Genomic DNA, 20,000 nt, shown 5'->3' with positions numbered 1-20,000 from the left:
CATTGACAAACAAGTACACAAATGCCATAGCGCCCCCCATAGGCCAATGAGTGCAATTTTAATCAATTTTCTGTATCTGCTGTTCCAACTCTTCACTGAAGCTCCAGCTGCTGAGACTGAGAGAAATATCCAAACCAAGACGCTGCAATATCACAGCAAATGGAAAAAAAATCTAGATGTCTTGTGCATCATTTTCTACACATTTCTCTGTAGTTCAGCCTGACATGTTTGGTCAGGCTGAACCAGGCTGAAACCTTGAGATCTGGACTAGAATTTAAAATAAAGTTCTGTGGGTTTGAACAAAGCTCGGCCGTGAAACATGTTTGGAACGATGGACCCGCACGAGAGACCTTAGGGAAGAGGGAGATTTATTAAAAAGCAGTGCAGTTGTTACCCTGGCCATGTCGACTGTGAAGTCCTCAAACAGTTTCCAGATGTGGTTGGAGGTGTAGATCTCCTTCATCTCCACCTCTGTGTCCACATAGCAGTGATTCACAAAGTTCACATAGGCCACCTTCACCTGGACACACAGACAGACAGACAGACAGACAGACAGACAGACAGGCAGACAGACAGACAGGCAGACAGAGAGACAGACAGAGAGTCAGTGAGTGGCCACATAGCAGCAGCTGACAATATTAGCATAGGTTACCTTCATGTTGAGAAACACACACACACACACACACACACACACCTCGGTGATGCAGTCCTCGTGTGTCACCACTCGCACCACGTCCTCCAGCGGCAGCAGTGAGGTGCATTTGATCTCAGTGTAAACGTTCTTCCCCTCCGCACAGGCTGCCAACAGCTCCACCAGGGAGATGTGGTACCTGGGGGGGGGGTTGAAGTTGATGATGTTAACTACAATACAAATGTGCAAAATTCATAAGACAATATAACAATGAAGATGTATGGGGATTGCTGTAAATTTGTCTGATGAGTCAAATCCCAAAGTTATGATGATCTGCTTGTAGGTCAAACCTACCTGGCTGCTACAGTTACACTATGTTGGTTACGGCTATCTGGTTGGTTTGGTTACAGTACCTGGTTGCTACGGTAACCTGGTAGTGTCATGCAAACAACCAGGTTACCGTAGCAACCAGGTACTGTAACCTGGTTGTTTGCATGACACTACCAGGTTCCTACAGTAACCTGGTTGGTTTGTTTACAGTAACTTGTTGCTATGGCTACCTGTTGGTTTGGTTACAGTACCTCATTGCAATGGCAACCTGGTTGGTTGAGTTACAGTAACTGGTTGCTATGGCTAGCTGTTGGTTTGGTTACAGTACCTGGTTGCTATGGTTACAATACCTGATTGCTATTGTTACAGTACCTGGTTGTAATGGCTACAGTACCCAGTAGTTATAGATACAGTCCCTGGTTGCTATGGTCACAATACCTGGTTGATATGGTTACAGTACATGGTTGTAATGGCTACAGTACCCAGTAGTTATGGCTACAGTCCCTGGTTGCTATGGTCACAATACCTGGTTGATATGGTTACAGTACCTGGTTGTAATGGCTACAGTAACCAGTAGTTATAGATACAGTCCCTGGTTGCTATGGTCACAATACCTGGTTGCTATCGTTACAGTACATTGTTGTAATGGCTACAGTACCCAGTAGTTATAGCTACAGTCCCTGGTTGCTATGGTCCCATTACCTGGTTGCTATGGTTACAGTACATGGTTGTAATGGCTACAGTACCCAGTTGTTATAGCTACAGTCCCTGATTGCTATGGTCCCATCACCGGGTTGCTATGGTTACAGTACATGGTTGCCATGGTTGCAGTACCTCGCTGATCTGTACCTGCTTCTTAAGCATGGACTCATTAATAAATCATGGTGTTGTCAACTTCTGTGTTAATTCTAACCACTGGTGTGTGTCAAGCGTCTTTTTATTGATGGTCCCAGGTTGCCATGGTTACCTGAGTGGGCTGTTCTCACTGACCCCCTCCCTGCTCTCCGCCATCAAATCCAACATGACAGAGAAGGAAGCCTTGTCATTATAGAAGACAACGACATCTTCACCTGCATTAGTTAACTACAGAGAGAGAGAGAGACACAAGATCCCAGATCCAGATCAAAACCAAAATCTAATGAAATGATCCCTGGCCCAAGGCGAATCTTCCCACCACATTTTTGAGAAATCCTGCTGACAGACAGATTAACTAACAGGTGAGAACAGAAAGTCCTTGGTGGAGGTAATAGAATATAACAGAATAAAACAAAATAAAACCGAGAGTAAAACCAAATCACCTCGGTCATGATCATGTCCTGGCACTTCTTGACGTACTTGCCCTCGGCCTTAATGATGGTGTGCAGGAAGTTGAGGTACTGGACGTGGCGGCCGTGCGTGGCCAGGCAGTGGATGAAGTGCTGCAGGACGCCCTCCGAAATCTCACTGCACAGCTGGTAGTTGTTACTGAAGATGTGCTGCACCGTCTCCGCCTCCAGGAGCTGGAGGGAGGAAGAGAAGAAGAAGAAGAAGAAGGGGAGGGGGAAGGGAGGGGAGTAAAGTTTTCAATGTAATGACTTAGAGAGAGACTGAGACCTCAGTACCTGACTGTAGACGTAGATATAGATGTACTAGTAGGAGATAGGGACGGATGGAAAGAAAGAAAGAAAGTAAGAAAGAAAGACAGGATGAGAGAAATCAAGAAAGAAAGAAAAATCAAGAAAAAGAAAGAAAGACAAAAATCAATAGACAGAAAGAAAGAAAGGATGAGAGAAATCAAGAAAGAAAAAGTAAAAAACAAGAAAAATAAAGAAAGACAAAAATCAATAAAGAAAGAAAGAAAGAAAGACAGGATGAGAGAAATCAAGAAAGAAAGACAGTAAAAACAAGAAAAGAAAGACAAAAATCAATAAAGAAAGACAGTAAAAAACAAGAAAAAGAAAGAAAGACAAAAATCAATAAAGAAAGAAAGACAGAAAGAAAGAAAGAAAGAAAGAAAAATCAAGGAAGACAATAAAAAACCAAGAAAAAGAAAGAAAGAGAGAAAGAAGTTTTGAGGAAGATGTTGAGGTTCTGGTATGGATGGATAGATGATAGAACGACAGACAGATAGATAGATAGATAGATAGATAGATAGATAGATAGATAGACGTTCTCTCACTCCAGGGTTGAGGAACAGGTTGAGGTTCTTGTGCAGCAGAGCCTGGTTCTCCTGGTTCCCCATGCAGAACTTCTGGAGGAACTGATGAGTGTAGCGGATGATCTCCTGCATCTTCACATCGTTCTGGAGAGAGAGAGAGAGAGAGAGAGAGAGAGAGAGAGAGAGAGGGGGAGAGATATTATTATTTCATTTTATTTTAATTGATTTAATTTATGTTTGAATCTATGCTTTGGCAACATGTTCATCATGCCAATAAAGCTCATTGAATTGAATTGAGAGAAAGAGAGAGAGAGAGACAGAGAGAGAGAGATCGCATGCACCTTGTCTTCATTTTGCTCAGCTCCATGCTCATGCTTGTGGCCATTAGGGATCAGACAATAACCGGTGTTACTATACAGTATATCATAATAAAAAACAATAATGATTAAGAGTAACTAAACCCCAAACCTAAATCTGTGTAAAGCCTGACATGCTACTGAAATTGCCATCTGCTATTGGCTGATATTTGGTGCCAGATGATATCACCTTCTATAGAGTACAACAGCTGGTGACATCACCATTAGATTTGGGTTTGGGGTTTAGTTCCTCTTTAAACGGTAACAGGAGTGCATTTATCAGGTATTTTACAGCAGATATAAGTCGCTTAGAAATGAAGACAACTATCCATTTTGTAACATGCAATCAATTTCCATGGGAATTATACAATAAGTAAATAATAAGATGTGATACTGACTTCAGCTCCCTTTCTTTACTCCCTATCAAAGTAAAGCTCTATGCTGATGATACTGTCCTCGTCTTTTCTCCAATATGAATAGTTACTCTAACTTTTATTACCGTGACCACCACGACTTTACAACGTTTTATTTTCCCCCAAAAAGACGAGCCTCTAATCCTCTGCCACTCTTTGGGAAGTGAACAGCGTTATACAAGAAGTGTCTACGGTAAACACATAAACACAGTCATGGCTGAAGCCCTGGATCATCAGACTGCGAACGATAAATCAGCATCACCATCCTCCTCCTTCTAATCTTATTAATTCTAAATGACGGTAGATCGCTTTAAGACTGCCCTAGCAACCAGCTGTTTACATTGTGACGTCAGCGGAAGAATGCGAGTTGCAGAGATAGCGGGAAGTAAGATGGCTGCGTTACTTACTTTTACTTCCATCCCTGTTTCTTTTTGACGGTTTATTAAGTGTTATCAGAGTTTACCGAGTAAGTTTCCCTTTCTTGACACTGTATTCTTAGCCATGTACTGTTTACATTCTGGCCAATTGTACCGCTCATATTTTACGTTGTTACAGACATGTGCTATTGTTGGTTTAAACTCAGGCAAGACACTGTCCCACAAAGCGCCGATATCTACGAGGTTTTCCTAAAATATAGCACCCTTGGTAAGTGGAGCGAGGTATGTAGCTTTCAATTTATGTGCAAGTATTACAAAACCTTGAAGTGTATGTCTTTGTTTATTTTGTAGCGTCATTGAAAGTAATGCTGCTTCTAATTAACTGATGTCAGCTATTCTACACATGACAGTCAAACAGCACTAAATTACCATATCAGTGTCTGTGAATTTAAGTTTAATACATACTCTTTTATCTAACAAATGTATATGTTATGGATTAAAGTGTGTTAATTGTACTTATATAGTTAAAAACTAAAACTGGATATTGAGTCATACAATTTACTTAGAGCTTATTGTATTTCACTGAGCTCAGTAAAGTGCCTTTAAAGCAACAATTTATTACACTTGTGAAACAATAAAAACAAGCATTTGTCCCTTGTTTTGTATTATTCATTTATAGTTTTCACGGTGCTCATCAAGGTATTCTAAGAGACAATAAAATTAAAGCACCCGTCAGAGACTCTCTGCGTATTGATTGATTCCAAGGGCAGCTACGTTAATAATTATTGAGATATTTTTGGCTAAGATAAATTTCATATTGGCAGAAGCGTAGTGGCCACTGGGAGAAGCATTTTCCACCAGCAGCATCAAAACACCACCACCACACACTTGTGCAGTAAAGGTGTTTCATCCCTCCAGTAGAGTTCCAGACACAAACTAAAGCAGTTCCAGGTCCTGTTAAGACACTTTGTTTTGTTGTTCCCTTTATTTTGGCGGTCACCTGTAAGAACCTGGTCTCACCTGGTCGTAGGAGACCTGCAGCAGGTCCAGCATGACTTTATGAGCTCCCATGTTCTTCAGCAGCCTCTGCTGCTTCTTCCACACTCCGCTGCTGCACATCTTATTCAGCCGCTCCAGGATCTACAGAGCAGAGAGCATGAAAGAGAGGGGAGGTGTTTTACATTTAAAATGGAAAGAAGGCAATAGAGAGACAGATTTCAGTAATAATGTGTGACATTTTCATATAAATGAATGTCCCTTTTGCTGCTCTTTATTGTTCATTGATATAACACAGTAGTGAGTCATCCTATATCCAGTTCATGAAAGCAGTTCATGCTGCCAACTTTCTTCCAAGGAAAGTAGCTATTGGCTGCTCAAAAAGTTGCTAGAAATCGCCAGATAACATCATGCACCAATTAGCATATGACTATATTTGCTTAACTTCACACTTTTAGCACAGGGCGGGGCTACACTGTGTATGGGAAGTGCGGTGATCATCAAACCTCTTTGGATTAGACAAGCAAGTAGTAAAAATTGCCATTAGCAGTACAGATTTGTCAAATACAAACATTAACATTTTTTCCCATGGCCAAAAAAAACGCAAGATGTCACTAGTTGCTTTTGAGAAATAAAGTCACCAGTGTCTGAAAACACACTAAATCTAGAGACAGAGCCACCAAGATGGCAACAGTGGCTGTTTGGTAGCTTTCCTGGAAGTGATGCATTTTTTTAAATATTTTTTTTTTCATTTTTTGTTTCTCGTTAATTGATAATTGTTTCTTGTAAATTGTACTACTCTACGTGCCTCTGCAATTGCCCCTCAGGGACAAATAAAGTGAATTGAACTGAACTGAATTGAATTGAATTGAATTGAATTGAATTGAATTGAATTGAATTGAATTGAATTGAATTGAATTGAACTGAATTTTAGGTTTCTGGTTTGTTTAGAATAAACAGAAGAAGAACTGGGTAATTAGCAGCAGTGATAGCCACCATGGCTGAACAGACCAAGAAAAGAGAAACTCAAACTTCATCAACAGAAAATCCAAGCTCCGCCCACACTGTTTGATTGACAGGTGATATCTGGGAAGTGCATTGCAGAAACACCACAGCAATGAACACTTAGCACCAAAGATGGAGACTAAATAAAAACACCAGGATATCACAGATCACCACTTAAAGGAACAGAGACAGAAAAGTTCTATTACCTCTTTGACTTGCTGGTAGTTCTCGTTGCCCTTCTCCAGTTTGTCCTTCTTGGGCGTGGTTTCCTCTGACGCCCCCTGCAGGACGCAGAGGGTAACACAGCAGATGTAGCTCTCTTGGGATACTGCACTCTCTACATTATCCACACTTCTATCACATATCAAACTATTTAATGCAATAAAACAACAACCTTAAGCAATAAGCTAATCGAGGCTGTGCTTTCCAGAGATATCAGAACAGCTAAGAAGCTCTGTTAGGCATAAAACCCTCTCAGTTAGTACTGTTAAATAGTTTGATATGTGATGGAAGCGTGTATAGGGCTTATTGCTTTTATTAAATGGCAGGAACACTCTAGGGATGGGACGATATGCTTATGATACGATTCGATACAACCACGATACGATGTAATAAATAAAAGTTCAATGACAACAAAGTCTGACTGCAGAATTATGCTTATTTCTGAGACACAAATCTGCCATATACCATTGGCTGCTAGAACGTACACAACAATTTAAAAATGTCATTACAAAGTGACAATAATATAATTTGGATGGAGAGCTTGTGAAACTGTGATCAAGCGTCTCATTTGTGATTACTACAGCAGAATAAATGCTAATATCACCATTTTTCATTTTTCTGTCCCACGGTCATGTTTTTGTATTGTGATATATAGAATTTCAATATACTATATTGTCCCATCCTTAGAACACACCATTGTAATTAAGTAAGATTATTTTAGGGGCATTTTGCCTTTATTTGAAAGTAGATAGAGACAGAAAGGTGAGGAGGAGATGACATGCACCAAAGGTCTGAGGCCAGATTCAAACCCAGGACTCTGTAGTTATGAAGCATGCAGCTTAGCCAACTGAGCCACCAGGAAACCCACACCAGTGAAATTTAAAGAAACAAGAGCGAAAAGGTTCAAGACAGCTTTTATTTTTAATCAATAATGTTAAAAAATAATAATTAACTGCTTAATCTTCCGCCAAGCAATGTAGCTCTAGTACTGGTATGAGCGGTGGCTTTCAATTAGTGCTGATATTACCTGGCACGAGATCAGCCAATAGCAGATGGCAATTTCAGTAGCATGCTTTTTGCCATTAGATGTCAGGCTTTACACAGATTTGGGTTTGGGGTTTAGTTCCTCTTTAAACGGTAACAGGAGTGCATTCATCAGGTATTTTACAGCAGATAGAAGTTGCTTAGAAATGAAGACAACAACTATCCATTTAGTAACAGAAAGTAAGTCCATGGGAATATACAGTACAGTAAATAAATAATATGATCTGATGCTGACTTCAGCTCTCTGTCTTTACTCCTTATCAAAGTAAAGCTCTATGCTGATGATACTGTCCTTGTCTTCATCCTCATCTCTCTTTTCTCCTTGAACTCACTCTCCTTCTTCCCCCAAGCAAACTTAAGTTTTGCTTTTCTCCAGTAAAAATATAAATATTAATTACAATGATGATCACAATAACAATGTAATTCATTTGGAAAGAGCTATTCAGATTTAGACAATTTGTGATATTTAAAATGGATTTCCCCGAACATAAAAAAAAATCAATGATTGCAATGAAAGTCATCCAGCAACTGAATGATTGTTTTCAAAAGGCATGATATTGGATCACAAGAAATGGTAACACCACAGACATGATTTTTTACTCGTAAAATAAATTTAAATTATAAAAAAATCTGAAATTCATTAAGCTCTCAAATTTGTGGGGACATAATGGTAAGATGCTGCTAAACGCACTATCATAAAGTTTTAACTCAAATCTGAAAGAGATTTTTGACATTTTCTCAGTGGAATGGGCCACACGTATGTTTTTCCTCCTCACCTCTCCTTTCTCCTTCTTGTCTTTCTTGTCCTTCTTCCCCTCCCCTCCTCCTGCGCCCTTCTTCTCCACCCACAGCTCTGATTTCTCCACCAGCGTTCGGAGGCGATCCAGATCCGCCTTGATCAGCTTGTAGTTCTCCACATCCTGAGCCGAGATCAGCAGCTGGACCTGCAGGCGGACAGACAGTCGGTTTGGAGGACTGAGCATTCGGTATTTGGTGGATGTTTTTTATCCAACATTACAGTAACGTGAGTGCATGCATTTTTAGCATGGGTGGAATTGAACGCATAACACTGGCAGTGTTAGTGTCTTGCTCTATCCATTGAGTTATAGAACCACTTGAATTATTTGAATAATTATCTTCAAAATGAATATTAGGAATAAATAGGAATTATTTCCAAAATCGATGTGGTGAATATATATAAACGGACATTTGTTTTAATTTTTAACTTTTTGTAAACTGCTTTAACAATATTGTTTTTGTTCAAAACTCATGCCAATAAAGTAATTCAATTGAGAGAGAAAAATAAATAAGACAGAGAGGAGGGAGAGTTGGATAGCGAGACATTTTACTGTCAGAATGCTCTTGCTTGAATTGACTTTGTCTTACTTAGTAATGTATTCACTATTTACTTTGTTGTTAGATGAATTGTATCTTTTTTAGTTCATTGTTCTTAGACACTTTGGCAATATTGTTTGTATGACATTCATGCCAATAAAGCATGTTGAACTGAAAAATTGAATTGAATTGACATAAAGAGAGGGAGAGAGTGAGAGAGACATGAATCACTCACCCAGTGGCCAAAACAGAAACATCTGATGGTACCTGAGTTTAAACTTGTCAAATATAAAAGTGTTTATGTGTATATTGTGTATGTAGTGTGTGTGTATGTGTGTGTTTGTATGTGTGTGTGTGTGTGTGTGTGTGTGTACCTGTTTGAAGGTGTGCAGCACCTCCTGTCTCTGGCTGAAGTGTTTGAACAGCAGCTGCAGCGCTCCGGACACCAGCGGAGGATAGTCGTGCATGGTGAGGTGGATCAGCACCCGCAGGAACATACGCCCCCCCTCATCATCCACCTCCAGGATGCTGTTCCCCTTCCTGCTCACACACACACACACACACACACACACACACACACACACACACACACACACACACAGTTTCTTTAAACGTCCCCAACAATTGATAAAGTGATTATCAACAGCGCTGCAGGTAGTTATAAAGAACTACAATAAACATAATGCACATGGAGATTTATCAAACTGTGTTGAATGGTGCAATGGTGTTGAACGTACCCCACTCCAAACATGGCCTCCGCCTGCTCTCCAATGTGCTGCAGGTTGATGGTGGCTGCAGAGGGACAAACAGAGTCAGATTTATAACCGACTGACTGACTGACTGACTGACTGTTTGACTGACTGGAATGAAAACTGGTTTTATCCTGTTACATCACATTTAGCATATTTAGCATATTCGTGTTCCAACATAGAAAAACAACACATTGTGTGAGATTGTGTTCTTGTTTTTCATGGATTATTGATCCATGATGATGACTGATGCATTCAGAGCTTTAAAATGACATATTACTTATTAAGGGTCAATACATTTGTTTCATTGAGTTACTGAATCATGCATGCAAACAATGCAAACATGCATTTCATTAAACTTCTAAAGGAAAGTAAAGGAAAATGAGTCTGGATTCTTGGCGATTGGTCACATGTCATAACGTCATGTCTGCGCTGACAAATAACCAAGACTAGCATGCTGTATCATATAATACAATGAGTAGTTTCTGATTGGTCGAAACCTCATTCCAACCCAGCAGATAATTCCCATAATGCACGTCTGGCCCTGTTTATTGTCAGCTGTTGTGGAAACTAGAGAACCAGTGGGCGATCTTTCTTGTTTTCTCCTGTTTTTTATTCTCATATCTCTGGTATTAATGCTGTAATATACTGTACAGTCACTGCAGTGTAGTTAGCTGGGTTCTACCTGTTGTTTCCATGGTGACGGGGACGTCTGCCAGCAATGGGACAAATAACAACACACACCTTTATCATAAACAGCTTGATGTATGCGTGTGTGTGTGTGTGTGTGTGAATGAGAAAGAGAGAAGGAGAGGGTGTAAGTGTGTAAGTGCATGTGTGTGTGTGTGTGTGTGTGTGTGTGTGTACCTGCATGCTCCATATTGGTAGTGGCGTCAGCATCAGCCATGGGATAAACATCCACAAACTCTTTCTTAAAGACGGACAGCAGGAAGGAGAGGCGATAATCCAGACGAACGTTTAGGATGAACTGATGAGAGAGAGAGAGAGAGAGAGAGAGAGAGATGATCAGTCTGTGGTCAGGCTTAGTTAATTTGCAATGTTTACAGTATCTCAAGGTATTATCTAGGTTAAGTTTAGTTTAATTTAGTATAGGTTAGTTTAGTTATTAAGTTAGTTTTCCAGTAATAGTAATATTTCCAGTATCTTGTCTATGCAATTTAGTTTAGTTAACTCTTCTAACTTCTACATAAATACAATTATTATTACTATTATTACTATTACTATTATTATCATTATTATTATTATTATCATTATAACTACTTTAGTAGTTACCTAAACTAAAGTTAGTTAAGTTAGTTACCTATAATCTCTAGTATCTTCTCTAGTGTAATTTATCATTAGATATACTACTGCGTTAACCTGTAATATCTCCAGTATCTTGAGTATATTAATTTAGTTTAGGTAACTAGTTATATAAGTAAGTTACCTGTAATATCTCCAGGATCTTCAGCTTGGTGTCCATCACTGTCAGGTCCATCTTGTCTATACTGTCTTTACTGGCTCTCTGTCCATCAAGCACAAGCCCCGCCCCCAGCCCCGCCCCTCTGGCCCCTGCACCGCCGAATATGGACTGCTTCCTGTTCAGGACCATGGTGGACATAATCTGACCCATCCCATGTATGGAGCGCTTCACATTCTTCCCTTCAGTGAGAGAGAGAGAGAGAGAGGGAGAGAGAGAGAGAGAGAGAGAGAGAACAAGAGAGAGAGACACAGAGACAGAGACATGTTGAATAACATCTTTGATTTACACTAACCATTTCATTTAGCAATATTGTTTTCAACATTCATGCCAATAAGCTTGTCAAATTGAAATTGAAATTTGAGGGAGAGAGTTTTATGTGATGAATTCCCATTATACATTATATTAAGATATTATGTGAATAACGTTGAGAAAATTGACCTAAGCCATCATCACTAAACAGAACTCCTACATTGACAGGGTTGAGTAAACAGAGACTATATAGGGTTGGGTAAATGTCCAGGGTTGGGTAAACAGAGCCCTATACGTTCAGGGTTTGGTAAACAGAGCCCTGTATGTTCAGTGTTGTGTAAACAGAGCCCTATACGTTCAGGGTTGGTAAACAGAGCCCTATATGTTCAGGGTTGGGTAAACAGAGCCCTATATGTTCAGGGTTGGGTAAACAGAGTCCTATATATGCAGGGTTGGGTAAACAGGGCTGTATATGTTCAGGGTTGGGTAAACAGAGACTATATATGCAGGGTTGGGTGAAGGAGAGCCCTACATGTTCAGGGTTGGGTAAACAGTACCTGACCCGTCGTCGTGGAACAGCAGCCCTGTGTGAGCCGGGTTGGGGATGCAGTCGATGATGCCCAGCAGGGTTCTAGTGAGTCTGAGCAGCTCAAAGAAACTGTAGAAACCAAAGTAGATCAGATGCCTGGCCAGACTCACCACCTGAAAGAGGAGGAGGGAGAGAGAGAGAGAGAGAGAGAGAGAGCAAAAGAAAGAAGAAAATATCAAGGAAAAGGAAAGGAAAATATCAATAGTGAACATGTAAAGCAAACAAATGGGGAAAGGGGATCAAGTTGTACCCTCATATTACCTTCATATTAGTTAGCTAGCTTTCTAGTTAGTTAGCGAGCTTTCTTAGTAAGCTAGCTAGCTAGCTACCTAGGCTAGACTCTGGTAGCTAGCAGTGGTGGAAGAAGTACTGAGATCTTTTACTTAGGTAAAAGTAGCAATACAACAATATAAAGATCCTCCATCCACTCCATAAGTAAAAGTCCTGCATTCAAAATTAAGTAAAGTACATAAGTATTGGCAGCAAAATGTACTTAGAGTATCAAAGTAAACGTACTCATTATGCAAACTGTCCCCATTTAGAGAGTTATATTTTTCATAAATTATTGGAATATTAATACTGATTTATTGACATACATGTACATGTAACCAGCATTTTAAAGTTGTCAACGTGAAGCTAATCTTAACAATTTAGCTATACTTTTGGATAGTCTAATCTATAACAATGCTATTTTATAGTTATTTTATAAAGATGATCAAATGTTTTAAATATAAAATATTGATCTGAAAAGTAACTAGTAACTATAGCTGTGAAATAAATGTAATGGAGTAAAAAGTATAATATTTCCCTCTAAAATGTAGTGGAGTATAAGCACAAAGTAGCATAAAATGGAAATACTCAAGTAAAGTACAAGTACCTCAAAATTGTACTTAAGTACAGTACTTGAGTAAATGTACTTAGTTACTTTCCACCACTGGTAGCTAGTGATAATGGGCCAAAATGGGCTAAGAACTGATATCGCTGAATATGTTTTTCAGTCAGTATCTGTAGAGTGTTCAAACACCCCGAGTGTTCAAAATTGCCGCTGTGTGAAGTCAATAGAGGTTATCCAACAGGTTTTTCACAACCCATAGAGGAAACATTCCCTTCAATGTAGAAGGAAAGATGAGGAACAGAGTCTCTGTCTTCCTCTCTCTCTCCCTCTCTTCCTCCTTCTTTCCTTTTCACAACAAGAGAAGAAGAAGAGCGACAGTGCACCGACCTCGTACGTGAGTTTGTTCTTCTCCTCGTTGTGGAAGGGCAGTTCGTCATTCAGGACGTTGTTGAGGTATTCCTCCATGAACGCCATGGTGTTGGAGAACCGGTTCTTCTTGTTGTCTCTGCTGTCATCCATGTTGGAGTCATAACTGAGGATTAAAAACATAATTAAAGAATTAAAATTATAAAATAATAACAATATATTCCTCCTTAAAACCATGGTGCAGACACATTTCTTCTTCTTGATGTTTCTGCTGTCATTACCTTGGATAAATAACACTATAATTGTTAAACTGAGAATTGTTACATTTCACATTGTTAGTTAATTCTCCATATCATAATGTTCCCCTATTTAACCATAAAATAGCAAAAACAAAAAAGACAAAATGTTTTAGTTTCTTGTACTTGTAAAAATCCCATTAGTTTTACTTCCTGGAAAAAAGTGTATCTTTAGTTGTTATTTCATAGCGCTCAAGAAGGCATAAATACAAATTCCAACCAATAAAACATTACAGATTGTAACAGAAAGTAAATCAATGGGAATATACAGTACAGTAAATAAATAATATGTGATACTGACTTCTGCACCCTGTCTTTACTCCCTATCAAACTAAAGCTCTATGCTGATGATATTGTCCTCGTCTTCATCCTTCAACATCCTGTTTCAACCAGAAAGACGCCAAATTACTGAAGCAAGATAGGTGATAAAGTTGAAATCAATATCATGATAATCATAAGGATTTTTCTCGATATCAATATATATCACGATATGGTTCATGTATTCAAAATCACGTTAAATAATCAAATTAATGTTCATCTCATTGAACCGAATGGCAATGTTAGGTGTGGTGTCAAACAAAACTGAAATTTTCAAATAATATTCCTACCATACCTCATTTTATCAGAGTTTTTAAGTAAAATTTGCTTGTCATCATCAATTTAGACAGCAGAAATGTGTCATGATATTAAAAATATCTTCATATCATCACAATATGATTCCACTGAAAGACGATAAACGATAATATTGAATTATCGCCCAGCCCTACTCAAAAGGCCGTTTCAGAGTGATTTTAAAGCAATCCACGATTGCTAAAATTGCATTCATAAATTGCTCATCAATACTGAATCACCCAACATTTTGAAAGGGTTATGGAGGCTTCAGTGCTGTACCTAACATCACCATCCCACCTAATATCACAGTATAAGGTGGCGGCCACACTGATCCGTCTATCTGTCAGTCTCTGTTCATTTCAACACACAGCTGTCTGTTGTCATGACAGACTGATGACGCTCCGTCTGTCAGACTTCCGTCTGTTTTGACAGAAAGTTCAACCCAGCTGAACTTTTCCTGGACGGACAGATTTGTCAGCGTCCGTTCAGCCAATCAGAGGCGTTCCTACGTTTGTTCTGTAGATACTAGCGGCGAACACAGAGATGACAGTCCAACCGAAACAAAGATAAAACAGAGAAAGCCTGGTGGAGTGTTGGGATGACTGGAGGTTTTCAGATCTGAGCAAAGCTTCCTGTTCTTCTGCCTCGCCGCCATGTTGACACTCAGAACAAACCAACACACACACATCTATCAGCAATAATTCTCTGATAGTCTTGAGTTTGAGGTTGTTATTGCTGTAACATTAAAATCTACCAACTCTTTGATGGTGATGGAGGTGGGATCTCGGTCCAGAGCCGGGCAAACTTGACGGGCGTCACCAGCTCCTGCGGGTCGCGGTCGACGTGCGCGTGCAGCATGAGGCGGCAGAAGGAGGCGCGCAGGTCGAATGGCAGCGTCTCGTCCATCATGCACAGGAAGATCAGCTCCACATCCAGCTGCTTGGAGATCTCATCTATAGCCAGGTACTGACGGTCCAGACACATCCGGGCATACAGCTTCAACTGGTACCTGAGAGAGAGGGAGAGGGGGAGAGAGAGAGAGAGAGAGAGGGAGAGAGAGAGGGAAAGAGGGAGAGGGAGGGGGGGGGGGCAGAGGGAGGGAGAGAGAGACAGAGAGAGAGAGAGAGAGAGAGAGAGAGAGGGAGAGGGGGGGGGGAGAGACACAGAGAGAGAGAGAGAGAGAGAGAGAGGGAGAGAGAGAGAGAGGGAGAGAGAGAGGGAGGGAGAGAGAGAGGGAGAGAGAGGGGGGAGAGAGACACACAGAGAGAGAGAGAGAGAGAGAGAGAGAGGGAGAGAGAGAGAGAGAGAGGGAGAGGGAGAGAGGGGGGCAGAGGGAGGGAGAGAGAGAGAGAGAGAGAGAGAGAAAGGCCAAAATAAAAAGACAAAATGACATACTGCGTCTCGTTTTGTATTTTGCGTGAAAACAATGAAAACTCGAGTCACATGACTTGGACTCGAGTCATATTTGTAACTGCTTGACTTGACTTGATGCATGAAGAGAAGACTTGAGACTTGACTTGACTTGGGTTCTGGTGACTTGGGACTTAACTCTGACTTGTACTTTGATGACTTGAAAAGGTTTCTCTAGTCTTGACTTGAGATCTTGTGTTTGTGTAAATGACTTAGATTGAAAGTGATGAGATTTGTTCCAGCAGCCGACTGAATTTAAATTCTGTTTTCTGAATTTGTATGAATGATTGAATTTATTGAAGTTGAAACTGATTATAGAAATCAAACTCATGATGCTCTTACCAAGTTTTTATCCTATTAAAACCATATTGCATTGAAAAGTCCTAGATGTTCTACATGCTGTTCTACATTTAGACTTGAGACTTGACATTACTGACATAGACTTGGTAATCTACATTTAGACTTGGGACGTCTTTTTCCTTGGATTTTCTTCTGATGAAGTTTACATTGCTTGTTTGCAAGATTCTTATTTCTCTGAATTTATTTCTAAGAATCATATTAACTCTGTCTCATGAGAACCATTGATTCAGCTGTTAATCCATCTTCTAGCCACTGTGTTGAGTGTGAAGATCATTTTGTGCGTGTAATATGTAATGTGTGTGTGTGTGTGTGTGTGTGCGTGTATCAGCCTGTCTGTCTACCTGTAGTAAGTCAGTACGTTCTCGTCGTGAGCGTTGCCCTGTCTCGCCTCCTGAGCCAGCTGTCTGATGCTCTTCTCCTGTCTCTCATTGGTCTTGTCTGTCCACACCAGCCAAACCTACAGGAAGTGACAACACAGGAAGACACAGAAGCAGATCAAATAGAGACCACCTCCCCTGGTTCTGTCTGTTAAAGCCAGCCACAACTACAGGGAGAGTAACAGCCGATCTGTCCACAAAAACCATTGGTCAAATAACATTACAGTACATAGAATTAGAGTAGATAGACAGAAAACATGCCTGTCCTCATTAACCATATATGTAAACACAATTAAGATAAAGACCCACAATCATACAGTTATTATTAATTCATTTTATTTTATTTAGCCTTTATTTATAGTAAAATATGTACAATAAAAAAGATCACAATTCTTGCATAAGACTGTGGATAATTTGAAATGACTTAACTGATTTAACTGAATTAATAGCAATAATCTTCTCCTCGCCTTCACTAGTTGTTCTTGTACAGTATAATTGTTAAACTGGGAATTGTTAAATTTCACATTGTTAGCTAATTCTCCATATCATAATGTTCACCTATTTAACCATAAAATAGCAAAAACAAAAAAGACAAAATGTTTTAGTTTCTTGTACATCCCATTAGTTTACTTCTGGAAACAGTGTATCTTTAGTTGTTATTTCATAGAGCACAACCAATAAAACATTACAGATTGTAACAGAAAGTAAGTCCATGGGAATATACAGTACAGTAAATAAATAATATGTGATACTGGCTTCAGCTCCCTGTCTTTACTCCCTATCAAACTAAAGCTCTATGCTGACGATACTGTCCTCGTCCTTCAACATCCTGTTTCAACCAGAAAGACGCCAAATTACTGAAGCAAGATGCTTTCAGAGTGACTTTAAAGCAATGCACGATTGATAAAATTGCGTTCATAAATTGCTCATCAATACTGAATCACCCAACATCTGTACTTGTTTTTTGCCTTTTTTCAATGACACCAACAGGAAGACTGACATGACAGCAGACAGGAGCTTCCTGGGTTTCCTGTCTCTAGTTTCCCTGCAGACAGACAGATGGAAACAGTTGTAGATATTTGTACCTCGTCTTCGTCTCCGTAGTCGTCCATCCCCAGGTATTCTCCCTGAACGCCACCGGGGGTCGTCTCTTTGGGGACACGACGTCTGGAGGAGGGAAACACCATGAAATTAAAAATCGTTTTTAACCTTTTGTTGATGTTTCTGGACTTTCACCAACACAGCCCAAAATGACAAAATGTTGATTTTAGAAATTTAATATCAAAATCAACAGACAAGCAAACAAACAAACAACAAACAAACAAAAACAAAACTCATCTTCCCTGTTTTTCCTCATCACCTCATCATCCCTCTTCCTCCTCCTCCTCCTCCCTCCTCTTCCTCTCTTCCCATCCCTCCCCCTCCTCTTCCTCTTACACCTCTCCCTCCTCCTCTTACTCCTCTTTCTCCTCCTCTCCCACCTCCTCCCCCTCCCTCTCCTCCTCCTCCTCCTCTCCCTCCTCCTCTTCTCCCTCTCCTTCCTCATCTCCCACCTCCTCCTCCCTCTCCCTCTTCTCAGCTCCTACTCACCCTCCTCCTCCTCCTCCTCCTCCCCTCCTCCTCCCCCCCTTCCTCTTCCACCTCTCCCTCCTCCTCTCCCACCTCATCTTACTCCTCCTCTTCCCCTCCTCCTCTCCTCCTCCTCCTCTTACTCCTCCTCCTCTCACTTTCACCAACACAGCCCAAAATAACAAAATGTTGATTTTGAGAAATTGAATATCAAAATCAACAGAGCGTCTCTTTCTGGTAAACAGCACATTTCTGTTTCTGGCTCATCCTGCACTCGGGGGGCAGCGACAAACATTTAATCCGGTCAAATTCTGATAACTCCAAATCCATCTTTCCCTCCATCCCTCCATCCCTCCATCCCTCCATCCCTCCATCCCTCCTTCCCTCTATCCCTCTATCCCTCCATCCCTCCATCCCTCCATCCCTCCGCCCCTCCTCACTCTGTTTTGATGAGGATGTCCTGGTTCTTGGGGTCCAGGACACATTTGCAGATGAGCTCCTGTGTGACGGGATCGCCACGTTGTTGGACACACACAGATCTGACAGGTAGTCCAGAAACCTGGGGAGACACACACACACACACAAACGCATGCACACACACAAACACATAAGATAAGACACTCACTGATAAAAAAGGAAGAAATCTAAAAGGACTAAGATTTATTTAGAGAAGGTGCAGAAGGTTCCTCCCTCCCTCCCTCCCTCCTTCCTCCCTCCTCCTTCCTTCCTTCCTCCCCTCCTTCCTCCCTCCCTCCTTCCTTCCTCCCTCCGTCCCTCCTCTCTCCTCCCTCCCTCCCTCCTTCCTTCCTCCCTCCCTCCCTCCTCCCTCCCTCCTTCCCTCCCTCCCTCCTTCCTCCCTCCTCTCTCCTCCCTCCCTCCCTCCTTCCTTCCTCCTTCTCTCCTCTCTCCTCACTCCTTCCTCCCTCCCTCCTCCTTCCCTCCCTCCCTCCTCCCTCCTCCTTCCTCACCTGGGCTCTCGGGTGCGGCGGACCAGGCTGACGAAGGTCTCCACCTCGGTCTTTGTGATGTGTTTCTCCCTCCTTCCTCCCTCCCTCCCTCCCTCCCTCCTTCCTCCCTCCCTCCCTCCTTCCTCCCTCCCTCCCTCCCTCCCTCCTCCCTCCTCCCTCCTCCCTCCTCACCTGGGCTCTCGGGTGCCGGTGGACCAGGCTGACGAAGGTCTCCACCTCGGTCTTTGTGATGTGTTTCTCCCTCCTTCCTCCCTCCCTCCTCTCTCCTCCCTCCTTCCTCCCTCCCTCCTCCCTCCTCACCTGGGCTCTCGGTTGCAGCGCACCAGGCTGACAAAGGTCTCCACCTTGGTCTTGGTGATGTGTTTCTCCCTCCTTCCTCCCTCCCTCCCCCCTCCTCCCTCCCCCCTCCTCCCTCCTTCCCTCCCTCCCTCTCTCCTCCCTCCCTCCTCACCTGGGCTCTCGGTTGCGGCGCACCAGGCTGACGAAGGTCTCCACCTCGGTCTTGGTGATGTGTTTCTCCCTCCTTCCTCCCTCCCTCCTCCTCCCTCCTCCCTCCCTCCTCCTTCCCTCCCTCCCTCCTCCCTCCTCCCTCCCTCCCTCCCTCCTCACCTGGGCTCTCGGTTGCGGCGGCACCAGGCTGACGAAGGTCTCCACCTCGGTCTTGGTGATGTGTTTCTCCAGCAGTTTGCGGTTGTTGTGCAGCAGAGCGGTGATGGTGTCTTCAGCCAGGATGTCGTATCCGATCTGACTCTGCATCACTCCGAACTGCTTCGCTATGTGCTCCTGAGAGGGGGGGGGGAGATTTATTCACTTTTTGTGTCATCACTTTCCTTTATATTGGTCCTCTGAACCACTGAAGTGAAATGAGAGAGAGATGGAGGGGGAAAGGAGAGAGAGAGAGAGAGAGAGAGAGATGAAGAGGAAGAGACTGTCCCATTTTATTGCTTTTCAACATTTATAAAATGCTCTTTTTGGTTGTAATAATACACAAGTAAGGGAGAAAGAAAGAAAAGAAAGAAGAAAGAAAGACAGAAAGAAAACTCAAGAAAGGACGAAAGAAAAAGAAAGACAAAAATTATGAAAGAAAGTCTTCAGAATCCCCATCAATATCATCTTCCTGTTTTTCCTCATCACCTCATCATCCCTCTTCCTCCTCCTCCCCCCTCCTCCTCCTCCTCCTCCTCCTCCTCCTCCTCCTCCTCCTCTCCCGCATCCTCCTCCTCCCCCCTCCCTCTCCTCCCCCCTCTCTTCCTCCCCCTCCTCCTCCTCCCTCTCCTCCTCCCTCTCTTCC

General features: G+C 41.8%; 1 protein-coding gene across 1 annotated transcript in view; it reads right to left on the bottom strand.

The window, feature by feature from the left end:
- Window positions 1-20,000, bottom strand: part of LOC139639490 (inositol 1,4,5-trisphosphate-gated calcium channel ITPR3-like) — a gene marked incomplete at both ends in the record, with an annotated part of 40,507 nt that overhangs the window by 15,593 nt on the left and 4,914 nt on the right. Inside the window, 23 exon segments of the mRNA XM_071513592.1 lie at window positions 395-520; window positions 695-830; window positions 1,929-2,044; window positions 2,260-2,460; window positions 3,120-3,242; window positions 5,265-5,384; window positions 6,452-6,514; window positions 8,288-8,455; window positions 9,221-9,386; window positions 9,584-9,638; window positions 10,281-10,307; window positions 10,463-10,583; window positions 11,043-11,257; window positions 11,885-12,029; window positions 13,139-13,283; window positions 14,784-14,808; window positions 14,811-15,034; window positions 16,137-16,252; window positions 17,258-17,339; window positions 18,182-18,254; window positions 18,257-18,300; window positions 19,161-19,204; window positions 19,364-19,492. Coding sequence (XP_071369693.1) covers window positions 395-520; window positions 695-830; window positions 1,929-2,044; window positions 2,260-2,460; window positions 3,120-3,242; window positions 5,265-5,384; window positions 6,452-6,514; window positions 8,288-8,455; window positions 9,221-9,386; window positions 9,584-9,638; window positions 10,281-10,307; window positions 10,463-10,583; window positions 11,043-11,257; window positions 11,885-12,029; window positions 13,139-13,283; window positions 14,784-14,808; window positions 14,811-15,034; window positions 16,137-16,252; window positions 17,258-17,339; window positions 18,182-18,254; window positions 18,257-18,300; window positions 19,161-19,204; window positions 19,364-19,492 — 2,664 coding nt within the window.

This window comes from Centroberyx affinis, unplaced genomic scaffold, assembly GCF_046629955.1.
Source record: "Centroberyx affinis isolate AG114_WGS23_722 - 3 ecotype Tasmania unplaced genomic scaffold, CSIRO-AGI_Caff_v1 ptg007367l_1, whole genome shotgun sequence".
NCBI classification, from domain to species: Eukaryota; Metazoa; Chordata; class Actinopteri; order Beryciformes; family Berycidae; genus Centroberyx; species Centroberyx affinis.
The sequence above is the reverse complement of the archived record's forward strand: the minus strand, read 5'-3'. Positions and strand labels throughout refer to the sequence as shown.